This window comes from Xenopus laevis, chromosome 7L, assembly GCF_017654675.1.
Source record: "Xenopus laevis strain J_2021 chromosome 7L, Xenopus_laevis_v10.1, whole genome shotgun sequence".
In the NCBI taxonomy this organism is placed as follows: domain Eukaryota; kingdom Metazoa; phylum Chordata; class Amphibia; order Anura; family Pipidae; genus Xenopus; species Xenopus laevis.
Genome location: NC_054383.1, coordinates 44216385 through 44235346, shown reverse-complemented (window position 1 = coordinate 44235346; position 18962 = coordinate 44216385). Strand labels below are relative to the sequence as shown.

At 36.0% G+C, this 18962-nt stretch overlaps 2 protein-coding genes across 3 annotated transcripts in view; one reads left to right on the top strand and one right to left on the bottom strand.

Moving 5' to 3' along the window:
- The window catches only part of vsir.L (V-set immunoregulatory receptor L homeolog), a 42345-nt gene extending 41887 nt beyond the window's left edge, over positions 1–458 (bottom strand). The window contains 1 exon segment of the mRNA NM_001092299.1: positions 275–458. Within this exon segment, the coding sequence (NP_001085768.1) occupies positions 275–362 (88 nt within the window). The 5' untranslated portion in view covers positions 363–458.
- Positions 1–18962, top strand: part of cdh23.L (cadherin-related 23 L homeolog) — a 588894-nt gene that overhangs the window by 520476 nt on the left and 49456 nt on the right. For both annotated transcript variants that reach the window (XM_041568893.1, XM_041568892.1), the window contains 10 exons: positions 3609–3830; positions 6230–6349; positions 7155–7335; positions 9242–9375; positions 10005–10214; positions 10616–10723; positions 11465–11567; positions 13318–13443; positions 16716–16919; positions 18127–18585. In XM_041568893.1, coding sequence (XP_041424827.1) covers positions 3609–3830; positions 6230–6349; positions 7155–7335; positions 9242–9375; positions 10005–10214; positions 10616–10723; positions 11465–11567; positions 13318–13443; positions 16716–16919; positions 18127–18585 — 1867 coding nt within the window. The remainder of the gene's footprint in view (positions 1–3608; positions 3831–6229; positions 6350–7154; positions 7336–9241; positions 9376–10004; positions 10215–10615; positions 10724–11464; positions 11568–13317; positions 13444–16715; positions 16920–18126; positions 18586–18962) is intronic.

Below are 18962 nucleotides of genomic sequence, written 5' to 3'. Positions count from 1 at the left end.
GTATTAAACAAGTTAGGGATTAAGGCATGATGGTACCCCCCCCTAAATATACAGGAGCCCATAGAAACAAAAGGCAAGTGATCTTCTCTCTTCTCACTGACTTTCTAGATGAGTAACTTTGTATTCACTTAGGCAGCCCCCTCCCAGCTGTATTGACTTATTTAAAGATAATGGAGTGGGAAAAGATGTGAAGTGACCTGGTAGCAGAGAGCCCAGACACGTTTGCTTTTCTGGACTAGTGACAGGAGCAGGAACAGAAGTGTGTTTGTCCTACCTTGGTAACATGCCAGATACAGGCAGAGCAGGGGCCAGCCCCTCCATAATCTGCAGGTGGGATAGTGAGCAGTCCTGTAGAACTCCATCATTGCCTGAGCTGCCAGCCGAGTGCGCTATGTTCATGCCTGTTGCACCATATCACAGACGAGAGATGCACAGTTCTGTCAGCAGGCACTGAAGCGATTTCTTGTAGTGCTTTCACAAAGCCAAGAAGTATGAAACTGCACAGCACTGATGTAAACATAGAGTCCAGTGCCCCCTCCTGGAGGACCCCTGACAAAATAAGCAACTGGTTTCTTCATGCTTTTCTTATCTGTTATATATATATATATGTTATATATATATTGATATATGTTATCAGTATTTAGCAACGGGTGTCTGTTCTACTTTAAAATAAGCCAAGAAAGTCCTGAATATGTTGAAACATTTCCTTATAAGCATCAAATCTGGATGGCTAATTACATTATTAATTCCTTGAAAACTTTTTGTATGAATGTTTTTCTCCAGAAACGTCGGTTCTAATCTCGTAAATGGGATTTAATGAAGAATACTTACAATGTCTAAAATGTAGAATAAAAATGACTGTGTAACTTCATATGAAAACGTGTGGCAAAAACCAAGGTAGTGGTTAAAAAGAGATGCATTTATTTATCTTGCTTTATTGCAATAGACCTCCATACTAGTGCACCCATGTACATTCACATTTTTGCTATTAATAAATAAAGCCTGGCTGTAACTGAAAGCTTTCCTCTCATAAGAACTCTGAAATGTCTCTGTGCAGTTGGTCAGTTGTAAAATAATGGGTCAAATAGAAGCAGTACAGGTATGGGCTCTATTATACGGAATGCTTGTGACCTGGTGTATTCGGGATAAAGGATCGTTGTGTTATTTTACTAAAGACAGAGAAAAAGGAAATACTTTGTAAAAATTGTAATTATTTTATTAAAATGGAGTCTATGGGAGATGTCCGTGCAGAATTATGAAGTTTTCTGGATAATTAGTTTCTGGGTAAGGGTTACCATACCTATTTATTTTTATGTAATGCTTTTAGTTTTAGTTTCAACACTGTAACTAACTTCTGACGTAGATATCAACACTACACACTGGAATGAATTAAAAATGATAAAAGAAACACATGAAAGCATGCACAATAAAAATGCATTTGCAAATTGGAATGAGCTCATATACTCATTTTAATGTTTGAACTGAAGGAATATGTCTTTGCTTTGCCTTATAAAGCAATATAAATATGCTTCATATTTTGTTGACTGACCAGGGCACATCTGGTCTTGCTTTTTTCCAAATTTATAAATAGTGTTCCATTATATTGTTCTCTACTTTACTCTACCAAAATCTCTGCACCACATCTGAGAGACATGGGCAGGCAGCTGTTCAAATACCCTGGAGGTGTACACCCAGCCCTTCAGATTTCCAGTTGAACAGCCCTGATCTAGACTTTTAGAAAAGAAAACTGTTGGTGAGAAGCATATCCCAAGGCTAAGGAACTGTATGCATGAGCCTTTATGTCAGGATGGGGGCTGTATCCAAATGGGCTATTTCTGTAATGCCTCAGGGTGGCAATAATTATAATGTATTGAGGAGTAATCCTAGAGAGCTCCCAAACAAAAAGTATGATGAGGAAAGTAAATTTTACCAAGCAATTCAAAAAGCTCTGAATTGTGGAAAGGCCGTGTTCTGCAGACTCTATTATAAATAAATATATACAAATAAATAAATATAAGCAATGCTTCTTTATAATGTTGTCTATGGCAGATAACCATTCCATAATTCAGAGCTTGCTGAAATTTACTTTCCTTCTCATATCTTTTTTTTGGGAGCTCTCTAGGATCACTCCTAAATACACTACAATCCTGCCCTCATTCCCTTGCAGTGGGCTTTTCATGTGTTCCACCACTAACGCATGTTAGATACACCGCAGAAGAAATCTGAAATGCCCATATGTAAAAGCACTTAAAAGTTAATTTTTATTTCTATCATGTAGTTTTCATTTGATCTGTACAGCAGTGACTTTTAAATTACTGCCTGGAGTGGTGAGTGGGGGCCTTATGAACCTTGTCTCACAGTTCATCGTTCTGGAAGCTCATTTTTATTCTTGCCCCTTTGCCATTGCAAAACATAAGGAATTAATTAGGAAAATCTGGTGGCACAGGTCTGTTACAATATTAATTTTTCTAGATGTTATTTATTCTTGTAGAGGTAGTTGGAAGTGTGTAATTCCTATAGTAAATTATAGTTAACTTTTATGCAGGGTCTAATGATAGAGGAAGTTGCCGTTGTGGGGGCCCTGTTGTAAGAAGACCCAGAGGACCCCTGACCAGCATATGCCACTGACAGTTAAACAATAGTATGAAAAAAGCATTGTTCTCAAAATTTAGGTGGGATTTACATTCGGTTTATTATGCTGCTGCATGGCAAATGTTTACTGCATGCATTGCTTACTGATGAATTCCTATAAGTGAAAACTGAATTGCCATTGTTTTTCCTCTGAGGCCATCTTCAGGCCATTTCCACTTCAGTTGTGCATGGTGTTAATTATAGGTACTAATAAACTAGCTTGAATACCAGCAGTTACAAAGACCCCCCTCAGTCTTCCAGCTGGATGGTAGGGGGTAAATTACACTGAAAAAACTTGTTTTTTGGCTGACATTTCATTTAGTAAATTAAAGAGTGTTTGTTGCACATCACACCTTTTTAAATAATTAAATAAATAGCATTTATGGCAAGATTTCCTTTTTAGATTATTTTAATTTTAATTCACTTCTTATGAATAAGATAATACGTGGGCATCAAAATTCTGAGAATTGTCCTTTGTGACCCTGAATTTTAAACACAAACGATCCAGCTATTGGTTAAGAATTATTGTGCCCTTTATTTTACTATTCTTTTTTGTAGAAGGAATTTTAACTTTATTAACTGAGTTAGTGGATACCAACAGCATGGGGACCAACCATTTTGTGGAGTGGAGACCAACAGCCCGGGGACCAACTATTCACATTTGCATACAATAATTACTGTACTTATCTTCTCTGAAGCACCCAGTATTTGGTTATGGACAACCTTGTATAGCTGCTTTCTGCTCAATTAAAGTTTTCATACTTGGACCCAGGATAAACTCTATACCCAGTCTAACTTAATTGACATTCAAGTATTCATATAGGTCATTTCCAACCTATAATTATATACAATGCTTGACTTGCACTGCTAACTCTCAGGGACTGATTATTCACCCCCTTCATATAAGCAAAAGCCAAAAACAAGCCTTTAATCTTTATTGTTGATTTGTCTACCAATGTGTAATATTCTCTATATAGGCAACAACCACAGTGTATGTGACCATTTTGGATGAAAATGACAATGCTCCAGTGTTTCAATCACCACCGTACGAAGTCACAAGGGATGAGGGACCTCTAAGCCTTAATTCTGTCATTATCACAACCACAGCCATAGATCAAGATGAGGGACCCAATGGAACTGTGTCCTACTCCATTTTTGCAGGCAATCTACAGGCAACATTCAGTATAAATAATTCAACGGTAAGAGTTAAAAAATATGTTTATGCATACATACCAAGTGGGTATTAGTGGGGGGAAGATACACACACTAGATAAAAAAGAGAATAGAAAGTACTTGAATTTTTCAACTTTTTGGTTCTTTGGAGCTAATCTTAGAGAAGGGGAAGGCAATTTACCCTTCCCAGTTAAACCTCTGTGTAATTAACATCACTTTATTTGTAAACCTGAGACTGCAGCTGGATAGAGAAAGAAAGAAAGAAAGAGGCTTGTTTATGCAGAGCTGAGTATGTCTGTTTAAACTCCTGATTACAGTGAGGTATAGTGCAAAAATAATTGTTTTATTAATGCTTTATAATTATAAAAAAATGATTTTTTTTTCTCAATTACAACGACTGGATACATTTTCAACATTGGTAATATTGAATTTGTTTTAGTAATGTAGCTTTTTTATATGCCCTGGGATACCAGAAACAATGTTTTGGAAATTAATTTTCTCTGCCCAAGAGACACATTCCACCTTTTGGGTACACTCACTAATAAAATTATTGAGTTTCATATATATATTCTTTGACAGGATCAACCTTTATCTTTTATAATATATTTAATATACATATATATGCATACGCATGCACTATTACTAGACAGAATGGAAATCTGAGCAGAGGTTATTATAACCTGTAAATGTGTGGTGATGAATGGGAGGGGTGCATCTGCCTTTCGCTCCTGGTAATTATAATCTAATAATCTTCATTACACTATAAAGTAGAGTTTTATAGTAATCTGAGCAGGATTTATTATCCAGAAACCTTGTATTCCATAACTCAATAATTCCATAACAAGGCATTACCATTTAAATGGTAATGCCCCCTTTAATCTTTGTTATACAGTCCTACTTTTTTGTGTATACATGTTTTTAGTAACCTTAAGGTATAGTGTTCCAAATAATTGGAGGAAACCTTATCAGAAAAATCCCTGGTCTCACAAATTGTGGATAATAAATTCCATACCTGTATCTGTATTTGGCACTGGGAAGTGCTACATTATTGTTTTTTTACTAATCCATATTAACCAGGAACAGCTCTATGTTTATAAAGCTTTGTTTACTAGTTATTTATAACATATTTTTAAATACAGGATAAATAAGATGTGAATAGCAGCTATTAGTGGGCCAATCATTTAATTAGTCCTGGGCATTCAGTGCAAGTGCATAATGACTTTAGATAAACTGCTTTAGATAAATGTAAGAAGAACTCATAGAGCAGCAGGAATGTATTGCTTGTTTTCAAGCTACCATTTTAAAGACATGCTCTGTTCTGGATTGAGCTCTCACATATTATGTTCAGAGTTTCATGCTGTAAAATCCTGAGTACCTCAAGCTATAGATTAACCAACACAACATTTGGAGGACTGCATTAATTAAATTACTCCTTTAGAGGTTACTGGAAGCTTTGGTTCTGAGTTTTGAGTAAAAGTAACTTGGTGAACATTGTCCTGCACTTATACAAAAGTTCCTACATATACCGGTAAGTTCTTCATTTTTCATTTGAATACTAATATCTATTTACAGGTCATGGAACTTTGAGGTTACTTGCAATATCCTTATATTAATAATAGAGTGGATCATTATTTTTATAATAAACAAATTGCAATGAGTCATATAGAAATGCAAGCCCGACAACACTAAGCATACAACTGTGAAGATGCAATGCATCAATCCTTTCACACAGATGTGCCAAACACCCAAAATTACGAAAGGAGAGCACTCACCCGCAGCTTAACTGCTGATAATTATTTATTATTCACACTGCTTAACACGGGGAGGCCGATTCACTAAGGGTCGAATTTCGAAGTTAAAAATACTTCGAAATTCGACCCTCGGATTGAAATCCTTCGACTTCGAATATCGAAGTCGAAGGATTTAGCGCTGATCCTGCGATCGATCGATCGAAGGATTTTCAGTTCGATCGAACGATAAAATCCTTCGAATCGTTTGATTCGAAGGATTTTAATCCAACGATCGAAGGAAAATCCTTCGATCAAAAAATCACAGGCAAGCCTATGGGGACCTTCCCCATAGGCTAACATTGACTTCGGTAGCTTTTAGCTGCCGAAGTAGGGGGTCGAAGTTTTTTTTAAAGGGCAAGTACTTCGACTATCGAATGGTCGAATAGTCGAACGATTTTTCGTTCGATTCGTTCGATTTCGTTCGACTTCGAACGAATTTAACCAATTCGATGGTCGAAGTACCCAAAAAATACTTCGAAATTCGAAGTATTTTTCATTCGAATCCTTCACTCGAGCTTAGTGAATCAGCCCCAACATGTTTCGGGCTACTGGTGCACTTTCTCAAGTGTTTCTAGGGATGTATTCAATAGGTTAATTGTGGCTTTGTGTATGAAACTTTAATATTATTACCATAGGGACTAATACGAGCAGTGAAAGAGCTTGATTATGAGGTCTGTCTTGGGCGATATACCCTCATTGTGACTGCAACAGACCGGTGCCCTATCATACAGCGCCGCCTTACATCAACTGCAACTGTAGGTACCTGCCTCGCTGTATTTGTATATGAATTTTGTTCTGAGGAATTTGCAATAAATTTCTATATTGTATATGGCATTGTCTAAACAGCACTGTCCAACATTTTCATGGCAGTGTATGATGATGATATATATGTCTCTGATATATAGATGTGTCATACATCATAGGTAAAGTTTCTCAGCAACAGATGCACTCCATTGCTTCATAATGCGGTGAAATTAAAGAAAGAATTATTATACATTATGAAGTCCTGGAGTGTGTCTGTTGCTGAGAAACTTTATAAATTTTATATATATATATATATATATATATATATATATATATATATATATATATATATATATATATATATATATCTTCTATTTTTTCATTGGTTTATGCCACAATATTCCACAAATATGCATTATATATGTAGTGACAAATCACAGTTACATTGAAGGTATATATTCTGACAAATGGTCATAGTTTGTGCATTCACTATAATTGTCAGTAATATGAAATCAATCTGTTGGCTTTACTTGTGGATCAGAAATAGTTATGAACTGGTACACAATATGTTCATTGAAGCAATAGAGTTGATATATGCTTAGTGCAGCATTTGATTTTGATTACTTTTTTACTGTACACAACATTAATAAACAATAGTATAGTGTATCAGATGTAGGGTTAAAAACCTAGCGTATCTGAAGGATCTCAGGTTGCTATGTAAATGCTTCTCTTAGAAAGGCCAACTAGTATGGTACTCATAGCTATTGTAGTAATATTTACCATTTGCTAGAATAAATAAAAATTATATCATTGCAGGTCCTAGTGAATGTAAATGACATTAATGACAATTGGCCTACATTTCCGAAGCTGTATGAGGGCCCATTTGAGATCATAGAGGGGCAACCTGGACCCAGAGTATCAAATTTTAAGGCTGTTGATAAAGACTCTGGTCTTAATGGGCAAGTGGAGTACAGTATTGTTGGTGGGGATCTTTTAGGTAAGTATGTCTGTAATTAAAAAAAAACCATTAAAAGACAGGGATATCCAGGACATGTCAAAGTATAGCCAGGCATTAACTGGTGGTAAATGAAGGGCATTTTAGTTCAGTATAGGTTGCAATTTGAACTCCATGTGCCTTATTTCCCTTGTTATTGACTTGTGATTGTGAGAAATTATTCCAAAAAAAAGAAACATAGTGATACCACAGATAAGCATCTCTAGGACAGGTACTGATATAAACAATATAGTATATCTATGTCTGTTCTTAATTCACAAAAAATAGAATTTTAGTTATATTATAGCCAAAGTGAATGAAAAGCCTTTATGACAATGTATGATAATTGGAGATTATCCAACAAAAGTGATATTATATTTGCTTTCCTGGGCATACACAGCTTCTCCTTTAGTAAAAGAATGATAGAGGTGTTCTGGGGTGTTGTATCCTTATAGTTTGGTTGACTATTTTCTATTCTAAATCAACAGTGGAAACCTATATCATTTCCTTAATTTCCACAACCTAAGGGAGCTATAGAAACAGCATATATATTTTCACCAGTGTTTGTTAAGAGAGATGAAAAGGGTTTCAAAATTCTGTTAAGAAATCCAGAAATAGGGAACCACTGTTACAAATAATGTTTGTGCAAGGAAGTTTCCCTTCAAGTTTGCTATATGACGTGTATGCCAGTAAGAAAATAGCTGTAGCTTCCTTCATATGGCCACAATATGTTTTGGAAACTTACTTTTAGCAGGTACAGTTCTTCATCCAGCTGCCCAATGAGAGCTTGTAACTAGAGTAGTCTATAGTAGACTTTCTGAAGTGAACACACATTTTGTACCAGTCAACAGTATTATATTTAAATGCACATAAACCACTTTAGGGGTCATTTGCAGATCCCTTGGACAGAAGTGCAAGAGCAAAAAAGGTGTGCAAGGGGTACTAATCCATTAAGCACTTCTGAAAAATCCAGCACAAGGTGCACAGTGGCTAGGGATGTAGCGAACCGCCGATAATGTGTTCGCGAACGCCGTTCGCGAACACCGGCAAAAAATGCGAACAGTTCGCGAACAGTTCGCGAACTTCGAACATCCGAAAATCGTTCGATTCGAACGATCGAAGGATTTTAATCGTTCGATCGAACGATTTTCGTTCGAATCGAACGAAAATCGTTCGATTTTAGCGACCGAATGGTCGAATGGTCGAATGATTTTGACGCGAACGCCTATTGGCGAACGTCGCGCGACGTTCGCGAACTTGCGGCGGACGCGAACAGCCGATGTTCGCGCGAACAAGTTCGCCGCAGAACAGTCCGCGACATCCCTAACAGTGGCAGAGGACCCATGCTAGCCCTGTCCTTACCAACTTCCATAGGGCAGAATATCTGCACCTGAATACCACTGGCCTACTATTTTTTCCAATGTGTGTGTTCTGCAACTTACTGCAATTTCCTTCTGGTAACACTAGAGTTGTTTTTAAAAAAATGCAATGTGCAAAGTGTAAAAAAAGCCACAATGAGCCACACTGGATTCAGCTAATGCAGAATGGCCTCCAAGACCTGTTGCTAGCCCCTTGAATAGAGCACTGTCTATGTTAGGTAGTACTCTATCTAAGAGGAAGGGTCCAGGGTGGCATGTAGATGCCCCCTCTACCTCCCTCTTCTCATACTTCACGAGATGCAGGCCGCAACTGTGCCTTGTCCTAACTGCCTGCCCTATTGCACCCTACCCTGTACTTAGTAAATGATACCTGCCCATTCAGATGTTTGGTGTGGCATTTGTATTCAACAAGGTTTTAGAAACAGATGGTCTACATTTATAAGCTATGTTATTATCTATTTTCCATTAATTTCTTCCAAATATCCCAAATGTGCATTGTGTGGTGTCAATTTTTTGGTTTTTCTCTGAAGGAGAATTTGTGATATCACCTGTGGAGGGGGATTTGAGAGTTCGCAAAGATTATGAACTTGACCGAGAAAACATAGCCTTCTATAACATTACTATCATGGCAAAAGATATGGGCAACCCTCCCTTCAGCTCAACTGTAAGTAATCACATGTCAGATTTTACCTTTGATGTGCGCCATTGTTGTATAGGGTGGGAGATAAAATTGTTCATAATAAATATGCACTGTTATTTATCGTGTCTTTTCTCTTTTATATAATTATAATTCTTCTTCAGATTAGTTATATTAGTATATTGTGTTTAATTAAAATGTAAATAGGTGTTATAATTATGGGGCAGATTTATTAAGGGTCGAGTTGTGATTTCAAACAAAAATTAGTTTCACTCGAAAACTTGATCAATTTGAGCGATTCAAGTTTTTTCCAGCTGAAAACTCGATCAGTTCGAGTTTTTGGGGTTGTTCAACTCAAATACACTAATTCAACTTTTTTACATTCAAGTTTTTTCTTAAATTAGAAACCATTTGAGTTTTGAGTTCATTCGAGGACTAAAAAAGCTCACATGGCTCTAAAATTTAACCTTTGATAAATAACCCCCTACTATTATATTCAGGAATTTAAGAATACAAAAGTTCAAGTTGTTATTAGAGTTAATACTGTCAACAAATATACATTAAATATCATATCATCGTTTGTGCCATTAAAACTGATTTTAATTCTGGAATGCAAACATCAAAAGTAATGAATATTTCTATTTTTTTTTATCCAGGTTGTAGTCGAAATCAGAGTGTTAGATATTAATGATAATGACCCCATTCTCCTCAATCTTCCTAAAAATATAACAATCAGCGAGAACACGGCTATGTCAACTTCTATCACCCAAATTTTCGCTACTGATGCAGATACTGGACATAATGCCCGCTTGACCTTCAATATAACTGCTGGGAACTTAGAGAATGCATTTACCATCAATGAAAATGTGAGACTGCTTCTGATAATTAATTGATATCAAAACACATTATCATAGACAAGTAAAGTAATTCAAGTTTTGAGCCTTATTAAAATGTAGAATTTTTAGGGAATTGTATTAGGGTTAATTAACAAAAGCTTCTTTAGCCTGTCTACAGACTGCAATACAAAACACTATTTTGTTACCAGGGATAACTACCAGTTAGCAACCAGATAGTTTTTTGAATTGCAAAGTGCAGGGCTTCAGAGGAAAAAATGCTTAAAGTTTAATAAATAATTACTGTTTACTTTATATAAATTACTAATTTGAAGAAGGTTTTTTTTATAACAGATATATATTTTATAATATCGTATATAATTTTTTCAGCATTTGCACAAGCGTGGATTAACTATTGAACATTTTATTTGCAGGCTGGAATTGTCTATGTGAATCGCCAACTGGACAGAGAAAAAATTTCAGAGTATAAGCTAACCATAACTGTGAAGGACAATCCAGAAAATGCTCGGAATTCTAGGAGGGTAAATTGCTATTTAAGGCTAGTGAGGCTATTTAAGGCTAGTGAGGTTGGGTTATGATAAATTCAATTGTATCAATGTTGATGGTGCATAAAGTCACTTGCTAAATTGTAGATACAAATGTAAGGATTTGTGTGTGTGGGCCCTAAGGTTTATGGCACATGGGAAATGTGTCTACCACTGGTAAACAGGAGGACAAAACACCCCTGTCGCCGCTCTTGATGTTAGCAAGTGTCCAGGTTGACGCACACAGAGCAATCACAGTTAGACCTTGGAGACTGAGCACTTTTAGATTGGACTCTCATGCCTACTGTACAAATACTATTTTATAAATACCAACAAAAAGCAAATCAGTAAAAAATGTAAAATTATTTAAATAGCACCCTATGGCCAATTGGATTCCCATATTTAGAACAGCCTAGATAATAGATCCAATACCTTTATACAAATACTGAAATATGAAAGCCTTCTACCAAGTACATATTTATTTTTTACGGATATCAGTATGACGCCTTCACATGTCATAATTTTAGATTCTGGGGTATTCTGAATTAGAGTTTTCTTGTCTGGAACACTTTTAGCATGATTACCATTCAAGTGGATTCATGCTTGGTTAGTCAACACCAATTACAATAAAACGAATCAATAAAATTCTAAACATTTTTCTTGTATTGCATTTCTTGTGTGCTGACACTATACATAATCTGTATCAAAATCAGGCAATATTCTTTTTTACTTCTCCAGGATTTTGATGTCCTCATTGTGACAATATCAGATGAGAATGACAACCGACCTATCTTTACCCAGGGCACATACCTTGCAGAACTGACAGAGAACTCTCCAGAAGGTAGTATACACTTCAGAAACAGGTTACAAAGCACCGGCAGTGAATCAAACTTAAATAAAAATATCTGTAATTGCCTATGGTATAAAGGATATGATCTAAAAATAAAGCCCACCAAGTGAGGCACTGGAAACAGATTTAAAAAAAGCATAAAGTAGTTCCCAAGAGTCATTTGTAAAAAAAATTATTGGAATGAAATTCATATTCAGAAGGACAAATAACCACTTGTGGATTTTATTAATCTTATATTTCATCTAACCAGGAACTAACTGGAAAATATGCACAATGCATTGATAAAAAAATATATAATTGAGTTTGGTTTTTATTTATATCTTTATCTTTCAAAAGATGTACTTAGTACTGCAAGTCTTCTGTAACTAACACAGTCTGAATAGCAGTGGAGAGATTTATATTAGAGGAGGGTTGTGTGGACTATGTCTGCACTACGTCTGAATACGTCTGCACCCTCATGCAGAGCAGTTTCTTATAAATGTATGAAACATCTGTTCTCAGTATACAATTGACATTACCTTGATAATATAATCACCTTGGAAAAGAACATTTCCTAACAAATTCTTTAGGATAATTCAACATTTAGTATTATGATGTTTCAGGTAAATGAATGTCTATTATGTTAGACTGTAAACATATTCTAACCTCTTTATTATTTTACATAACTGTAAGGATTTTTGGTTAAAAAGACAAGACTCCTTAGAAAGATAGGTAGACCAGTAGCCTTCCTGCTTTGAGTTGAGGCCTACACAGAGAGGTCATACTAACTGTTTTGTTACAATGAAACACCTTTCCAAAGCACAACATTCCTATGGAAAGTGAGCTCCCATTTATGAACTGGACCTGAGTAATTGAGTGTTCCAACTGTTTCAGGTGGTGTTTCAGTAAGTCATGTGAAATTACATCACTGAGCACTGATTATAATTGATGACATCACTAATTTATAGGATATTCTTGTAAAAGTATAATTTACATGATATTCATGGCCCTTGTGTCATATATATTTATATCATTTGTTTGTGAAGCAGTGTTATATGCTACACCCAGGATGAACAGACATATATATATATATATATATATATATATATATATATATATATATATATATATATATATATATATATATATATATATATATATATATATATATATACTTGGTCCTTGATTATGAATATATTATATTATTGGTATATTATTGGTTATTTAATGATGCTATTAAGGTTTGTTTTTCACTAGCAGTTAGCATTCTCAATCTAAAAGGCCTCTGTATAGGCTTTGACCCAGTCCAAATAATAATAATACAGTCAGAAAAACATTCTTGTGAAGAGGTTGTTAATACTGTCATATGATGACAACATTAATTATACACACACAACATTAATTATACACACACAGCACTCATCATTCAAGGATGCTGATGAAATACATTGGCATTAATGATTTCATCTAATGTAATTACTACATCATGAAATAGGATTGACAATTTTGTTTATTTTCCCAGCAGGATTTATGGCTACGAGTGTCTACTTGATTCAGTCTGCCAGGGCTGCAACAGCCTCAGCCATCACTATAACATATGTCACAAGGCTTCATCTTGTATCTCTCATTCATTATTATTGTCTGTCATAGCAAAATCACTGGCATTTGCTGGTTTAAAAGGAGGGGGTGCCAATAAAACTGAACAGAGCAAATAATTAATAGGCAATGCATTAACATTTTCTGACACTTGCATTTAATTTAGGAACTCCTGTGACAGTCTTGAATGGGCCTGTGCTAGCAATAGATAATGATATTGGATCAAATGCAGTGGTATCATATAGACTACTTGGAGCTCAGATGGATCTGTTTACCATAAACAACAGAACAGGTGAGTCTGTAATAACTTGTCCTAATTTATCTGGTATATATATATCATGCTGGGCATACACGGTAAGATGTGCACTTTGGTAATATTAACAGATGAGCGGATCTGTAGTTGACGTGGCCACCAACTTGGTGTGTTAAATTGGGATGATCAGATTGTTTGGCCACTGAGTCAATAATCAGCTCAAAATGGGGGCCTTTGGAGAACCATAATCCGATTGGATTTCCAAACTGGTTCAGTCAATATCTAGATATTAATTGGGAAGCAGCAACCAAGGGCCTCATAGAAAGGCCAATAAGCTGGAAACTTAGTCTGAAGGAACTAAGTTGGCAGCTTTTATCAGTCAGCGTATAGCCAATGTCAGTGACACCTTACAAGTATCAATTTAGAGAATAATGCCTGAAGATATGAATTCAATATTGGTTTTAACAAGCCATTTGTTTGCATTGCCCAAATACAGGTAGTATACAAAGGAATATAGTCTCACTGGCAAATTATGGCTATTGTTGTTTGTGTCTAGAAAGCCTAGAAATATTAACGAATTACAGGCATCATTTTATCCCTAAATAGAACCTGTTTTAACTATAATAAGAACCACATATTAGTTTGGGTCAGCACTGCAAATCTTTGTTATTCCACATTCTGTTTTATATAATATCCAAGAGTCCAATACACATTCAGTATTTTAAGAAAAACAACATATTTTTCTAATGAATTATTATGATTTAGTTGCAATTTTTGCGCTATGGTGATATATATTTAATTTTGTGCTCTAGCTGCTACCTATTAACTAATAATCATGCATAAAATCTATCCAGCAATGATCTTGTCTGCTATGATTTTATGGGCAGGCCACAAAGGCCCAGGTGTAGGGCAAGATCTGTGGGTGGCATGCCACCTGTAATGGGGACTGGGCAGGAGTATTTGACAGCTGTCTAAATCCCATGTCTACCCAGTCCCCAGTGCAGCAGATTGAGGAATGACAGCAACAGGGAGTAGACAAGGTAAGTGCGAGCTCCAGCAGTGGGGAGGAAGGGCACCAATCGATTTCTCCAGCCTAAAGGAGCAACAGTTTTAAAATCGGTGCCTGTTTGTGCACCAGAATGACGTGCAAGTTAGGGGACAGGAAGAGGAGATGCCTACCTTCCCTACCCCACCTGCACATCATAAATACAGGGCTGCTGAATACATACTCTGTGCTCTGAAACATGGCAGATAGTTCTGTGCACTTAGCTCCCTGTCTTTCACTTGTAATTCCCATATCCAATTTTACCAAAACTGTATAGGGGCCATTTAAGAAAGTACTTCCATGTGTGAGTGCTCTAAATTGGATGAAATGGAAAAACTCATATTGATACAATTCACAAGGTACTTACACCTAAACACAATATTGCCTGTTGCCTGTGCCTCTTCTGATAAATAGTTTGCAACTGCTCCCACTGATTCTGGGGAATCCTGGACCTGCTACCCTGACCTTGTGGCAGTTCCAGAGTACATCAATGCAAATGCAATTTTGAATGTGTGCTCCAAAAGTAAAGTTGCATCTGAATTGCCACAAAATGTAAGCACAATTGCATCTGTTTGAATACATTTGGCACAGTTGAGGGGGCCACAAATTACCCCTTATAAGTTTGTGTGTGACCACAGATAAAGCATGTATTAAAAAGTTTTGCCTAAGTATTTACTTAGGGTCGAATATCGAGGGTTAATTAATATTGAAGTCGAAGGATTTACCGCATTTCCTTCGCTTGTACGATCGAAGGAAAAATCGTTTGATCGAATGATTCAAAGGATTTTAATCCATCGATCGAACAATTTTCCTTTGATCAAGAAAAGCTAGGAAAGCCTATGTGGACCTTCCATTATCCCCATAGGGTAACATTGGTGCTCGGTAGGTTTTAGATGGTGAAGTAGGTGGTTGAAGTTTTTTTTAAAGAGACAGTACTTTGACTATCGAATGGTCAAATAGTCGAACGATTTTTAGTTCAAAACGTTCGATTCAAAGTCGTAGTCGAAGGTCGAAGTAGCCAATCCGATGGTCGAAGTAGCCAAAAAAATACTTCGAAATTCAAAGTATTTTTTGTTCTATTCCGTCACTCGAGCTAAGTAAATGTTCCCCTAAGTGTTAGTAGCAATGTGTCAGCCTGTCAATTTGTTTCTATTCAACTAGTGCTTTGATTTAAATTTTACCATAAAGTGGTGTCAAAGGCATTACATAATTAAACAGTTTGCCCACTCGGATGTCTAATGAGCTCTCTATATATCCCTAGTTAACTGGCTTCATACCCATTCTATAATACGTTATTAGATACGTTAAAAGTGCTTGTTGGATGAATAGAATCCATTATCTGGAAACCCATTATTTAGAAATACAGAAAGGCCATTTCCTATAGACTCCATTTTAATCAAATAATTCGAAATGTTTTCCTTTTTCTCTGTAATAATAAAACAATAAATATTAATAAAACAATGATGATGATGACATGATTTTGAGCATTTGCATAACTGGAAAAAAAATAGTTTTGGGCTTAAGTGTTTTTTAAGGGTTTTTTAAAATCGATGCAACTTTCCACTGGACCATATAGCTAAACACATTCTGTATAGTGGAAATCAGCAACCTAATTGCATACACATGCACTTAAACATATACACACTGACACTACATAGGGATGAAGTCTCCAGAAACAACTGAGCGAGATTAAGGTTTGACCCTTTAATCTTCCTAAGCAGACTGCTTATTTATATGTGTTCCAGAAATAGCATATTCTTTAATACATGAAGGCAATGCATATTGCACTAGAATTGCATGATTGAACTTTTTAGGGAAATGTTTCATCATATCTATTTATAAATGCTACAAATGTAATATGCGTTTCTATCTCAAAATACATACATTATATGATTTTGTACAACATATTAGAGTGGGTTATATTCAACTCCAGTGCACTATATACATGCTTATGGATGGATGTACTTTAACCATTGCAGTGTGAAATAATTGCATCAGTATACATTTGTTTACCATGGGGACCAGGATGTGTTACATGGATAATTCATATATTTGGGGTTCTTAATGCAGCAAACAGTATAGACATCTACTGAATGTAATTACATTTCCATGAAACTTCCTAGCTCACATTCTAAGCCATGCACTTTTACATTTTACTATTACCTTGCTCGGTGGCAAAATAGGTGTTGATAACCACAATCAAAAATTGAAAAACATTGATAACCACAAGCAAAATCTAGCTTTGAGTGTTCTGGTTCTTCTGCAGGTGTCGTGACTGTAAAATCTGGTAAAGTAATAGACAGAGAGTCTTTCCTAAACCCCATCTTGGATTTGACCTTGGTGGCAGAGGACATTGGCAAATTGAACAGCACTGCAAGATTGGTTTTAACAATCTTAGACGCCAACGATAATAGACCTGTCTTCAGTCCATCAAGTGTCACTGTTCATCTTCGGGAAAATAGTCCACCAGGTAAGAAATAAAAATACAAGAAAGTGTCTTAGGGCAGAGGCGTTGCACAAAACACCAACTGAAAGAGTGCTAGAAATAAATAATTTGGACAGTCAGTTTTGATTACTTTACTGAGAGGTAGTGGCCAAATAGCTGGCCTAAGTTGCCTTAGGTCAGGCACCCAACCATGTGTGGAAAGACTGGCCTACTATCTCTATATAGAGGTAACAGAGAGTAAGGTAGCTGTGGAAAGTTACTTCACAAGTATTTGTTATTACTAATAATGATGTTTTCCCTTGCCAATTTTGCTCCTACTGACCATCTGTTATACATGCCATTCCCAATACTGTGCTTCGAGAAGATATGCAATGTCAGAGCCATCTGATACTAAAAAATTAAAGTGATTTGTAATTCAGTTGATTTGACAGCCCAGTAGTATTGTAACAAACCATGGGTAATATTTGAGGTAAATTCTTATATATTGCCTCTATCTTGCTGAGCTGAAAAGAATAATAAAAACAGTCTTTAGGGCCTGTATTGTACCTTTAGTTCATGTTCTTCCTTTCAGAGTAGAACATGACATTCTATGGTGTATTTTGAGTTCTGTATGAAGGGAAATCAAATTGAAATTCCCATGGCTAATAGTTTTCTTCTGTATTCTGTATTTAAGTGCTTGAGGAAGAATGTCTGCTGTGAACATTGCACCCAGCAAACTTAAATGACCCTAACGCATATGTTTTTCAAAGTTTTACAGCAAAGTTTAGAATAAAATATGACTTACAGTTCATGGAAACTTAAGGTGACTTCATGAAGATGTTGTTGGGAATGACTGCCTGTTATAGTTCATTATATATAATACATACATATTTCTACAATATATGAAAATACTGTACGCACTATTTCCACAAGTGATTTCCTATTTCTTTCCAACAAAATTGTTTTTATATAATGTTGTTTTAAGAACTGAGGAATATAGCTGGAGACTAGAAAGATTTCATGCAGATCATCCATGTAGGTAAATAGACAGAATCTAGATTCAGCCAATTCTGAGATCTGCTAGAAGGCATCAATCACTATTAAGTGTCTCTCACAGAAAAGTGCAAATTTAAAGCTTTACATTGAACAAAAATGTCATTACATACAAGAGTAAGTTAATTTATATGTAAAACCATGCTCCTTTTCTGTGTTGGCATTCATGTATTTTGTGTAAAATTGTTTTTTTTTTCAGGTTTCTCTTTCTTAAAGGTAACAGCAACAGATGCAGACAGTGGTGTAAACCAGGAGCTCAGCTACCGAATTGAAAGTGGTGCTCAAGATAGGTTTCTTATTGATGCCTCCACGGGAGTGATCAGAGTAGCCAATGTCACTGTTGACAGGGAGGAAAAAGATACCTACAAGCTTATAGTTGTGGCAGCAGATCGTGGGGCCATCCCATTATCTGGAAGCATAACTGTTAGCATCCTTATTGATGATATGAACGACTGCCCTCCTGAGTTTGTCAACCCTATACAAACAGTGAGCATCTTAGAGTCTGCTGAGTTGGGCACTATTGTTGCTGAGGTGACTGCCATAGACCGAGACCTTAACCCACGTCTGGAATATTACATTATTGAGATTTTGGCCACAGATGACACCAATAGTCTTGTGCCCAACCAACAAGGCGTATTTGAAATTAATTTCAAAACAGGTATATTATTCTGATACATCAATAATTTATTCCATACTCTCTTTTCCTTTACTCGCTTTTCTTACTATTGATTTGGATTTCCTACCATTGCTCTATCCTTCTGCACTTTCCTACCCAGCACCTTGCTTACTATGTTCCTCCTAATACTCTGTCCTGTATCTTCCTCTTAGTAATGCGTTCCTGCAATCTGTTTTTCTACTGGTTGACAGTATCATTCTACTAACCAACTTAATCTTTTCTTTCCTTTATGGCTCACAATCCTGAAGGTTTGATCTGTTTTCTTTGTAAAAGCCTCTGTCTGACACATTCATTGTCTTCCTTCATCACCAACATCATCATGATAACTGTTTGCTGCACCAAACTCATAGTCATTGCTG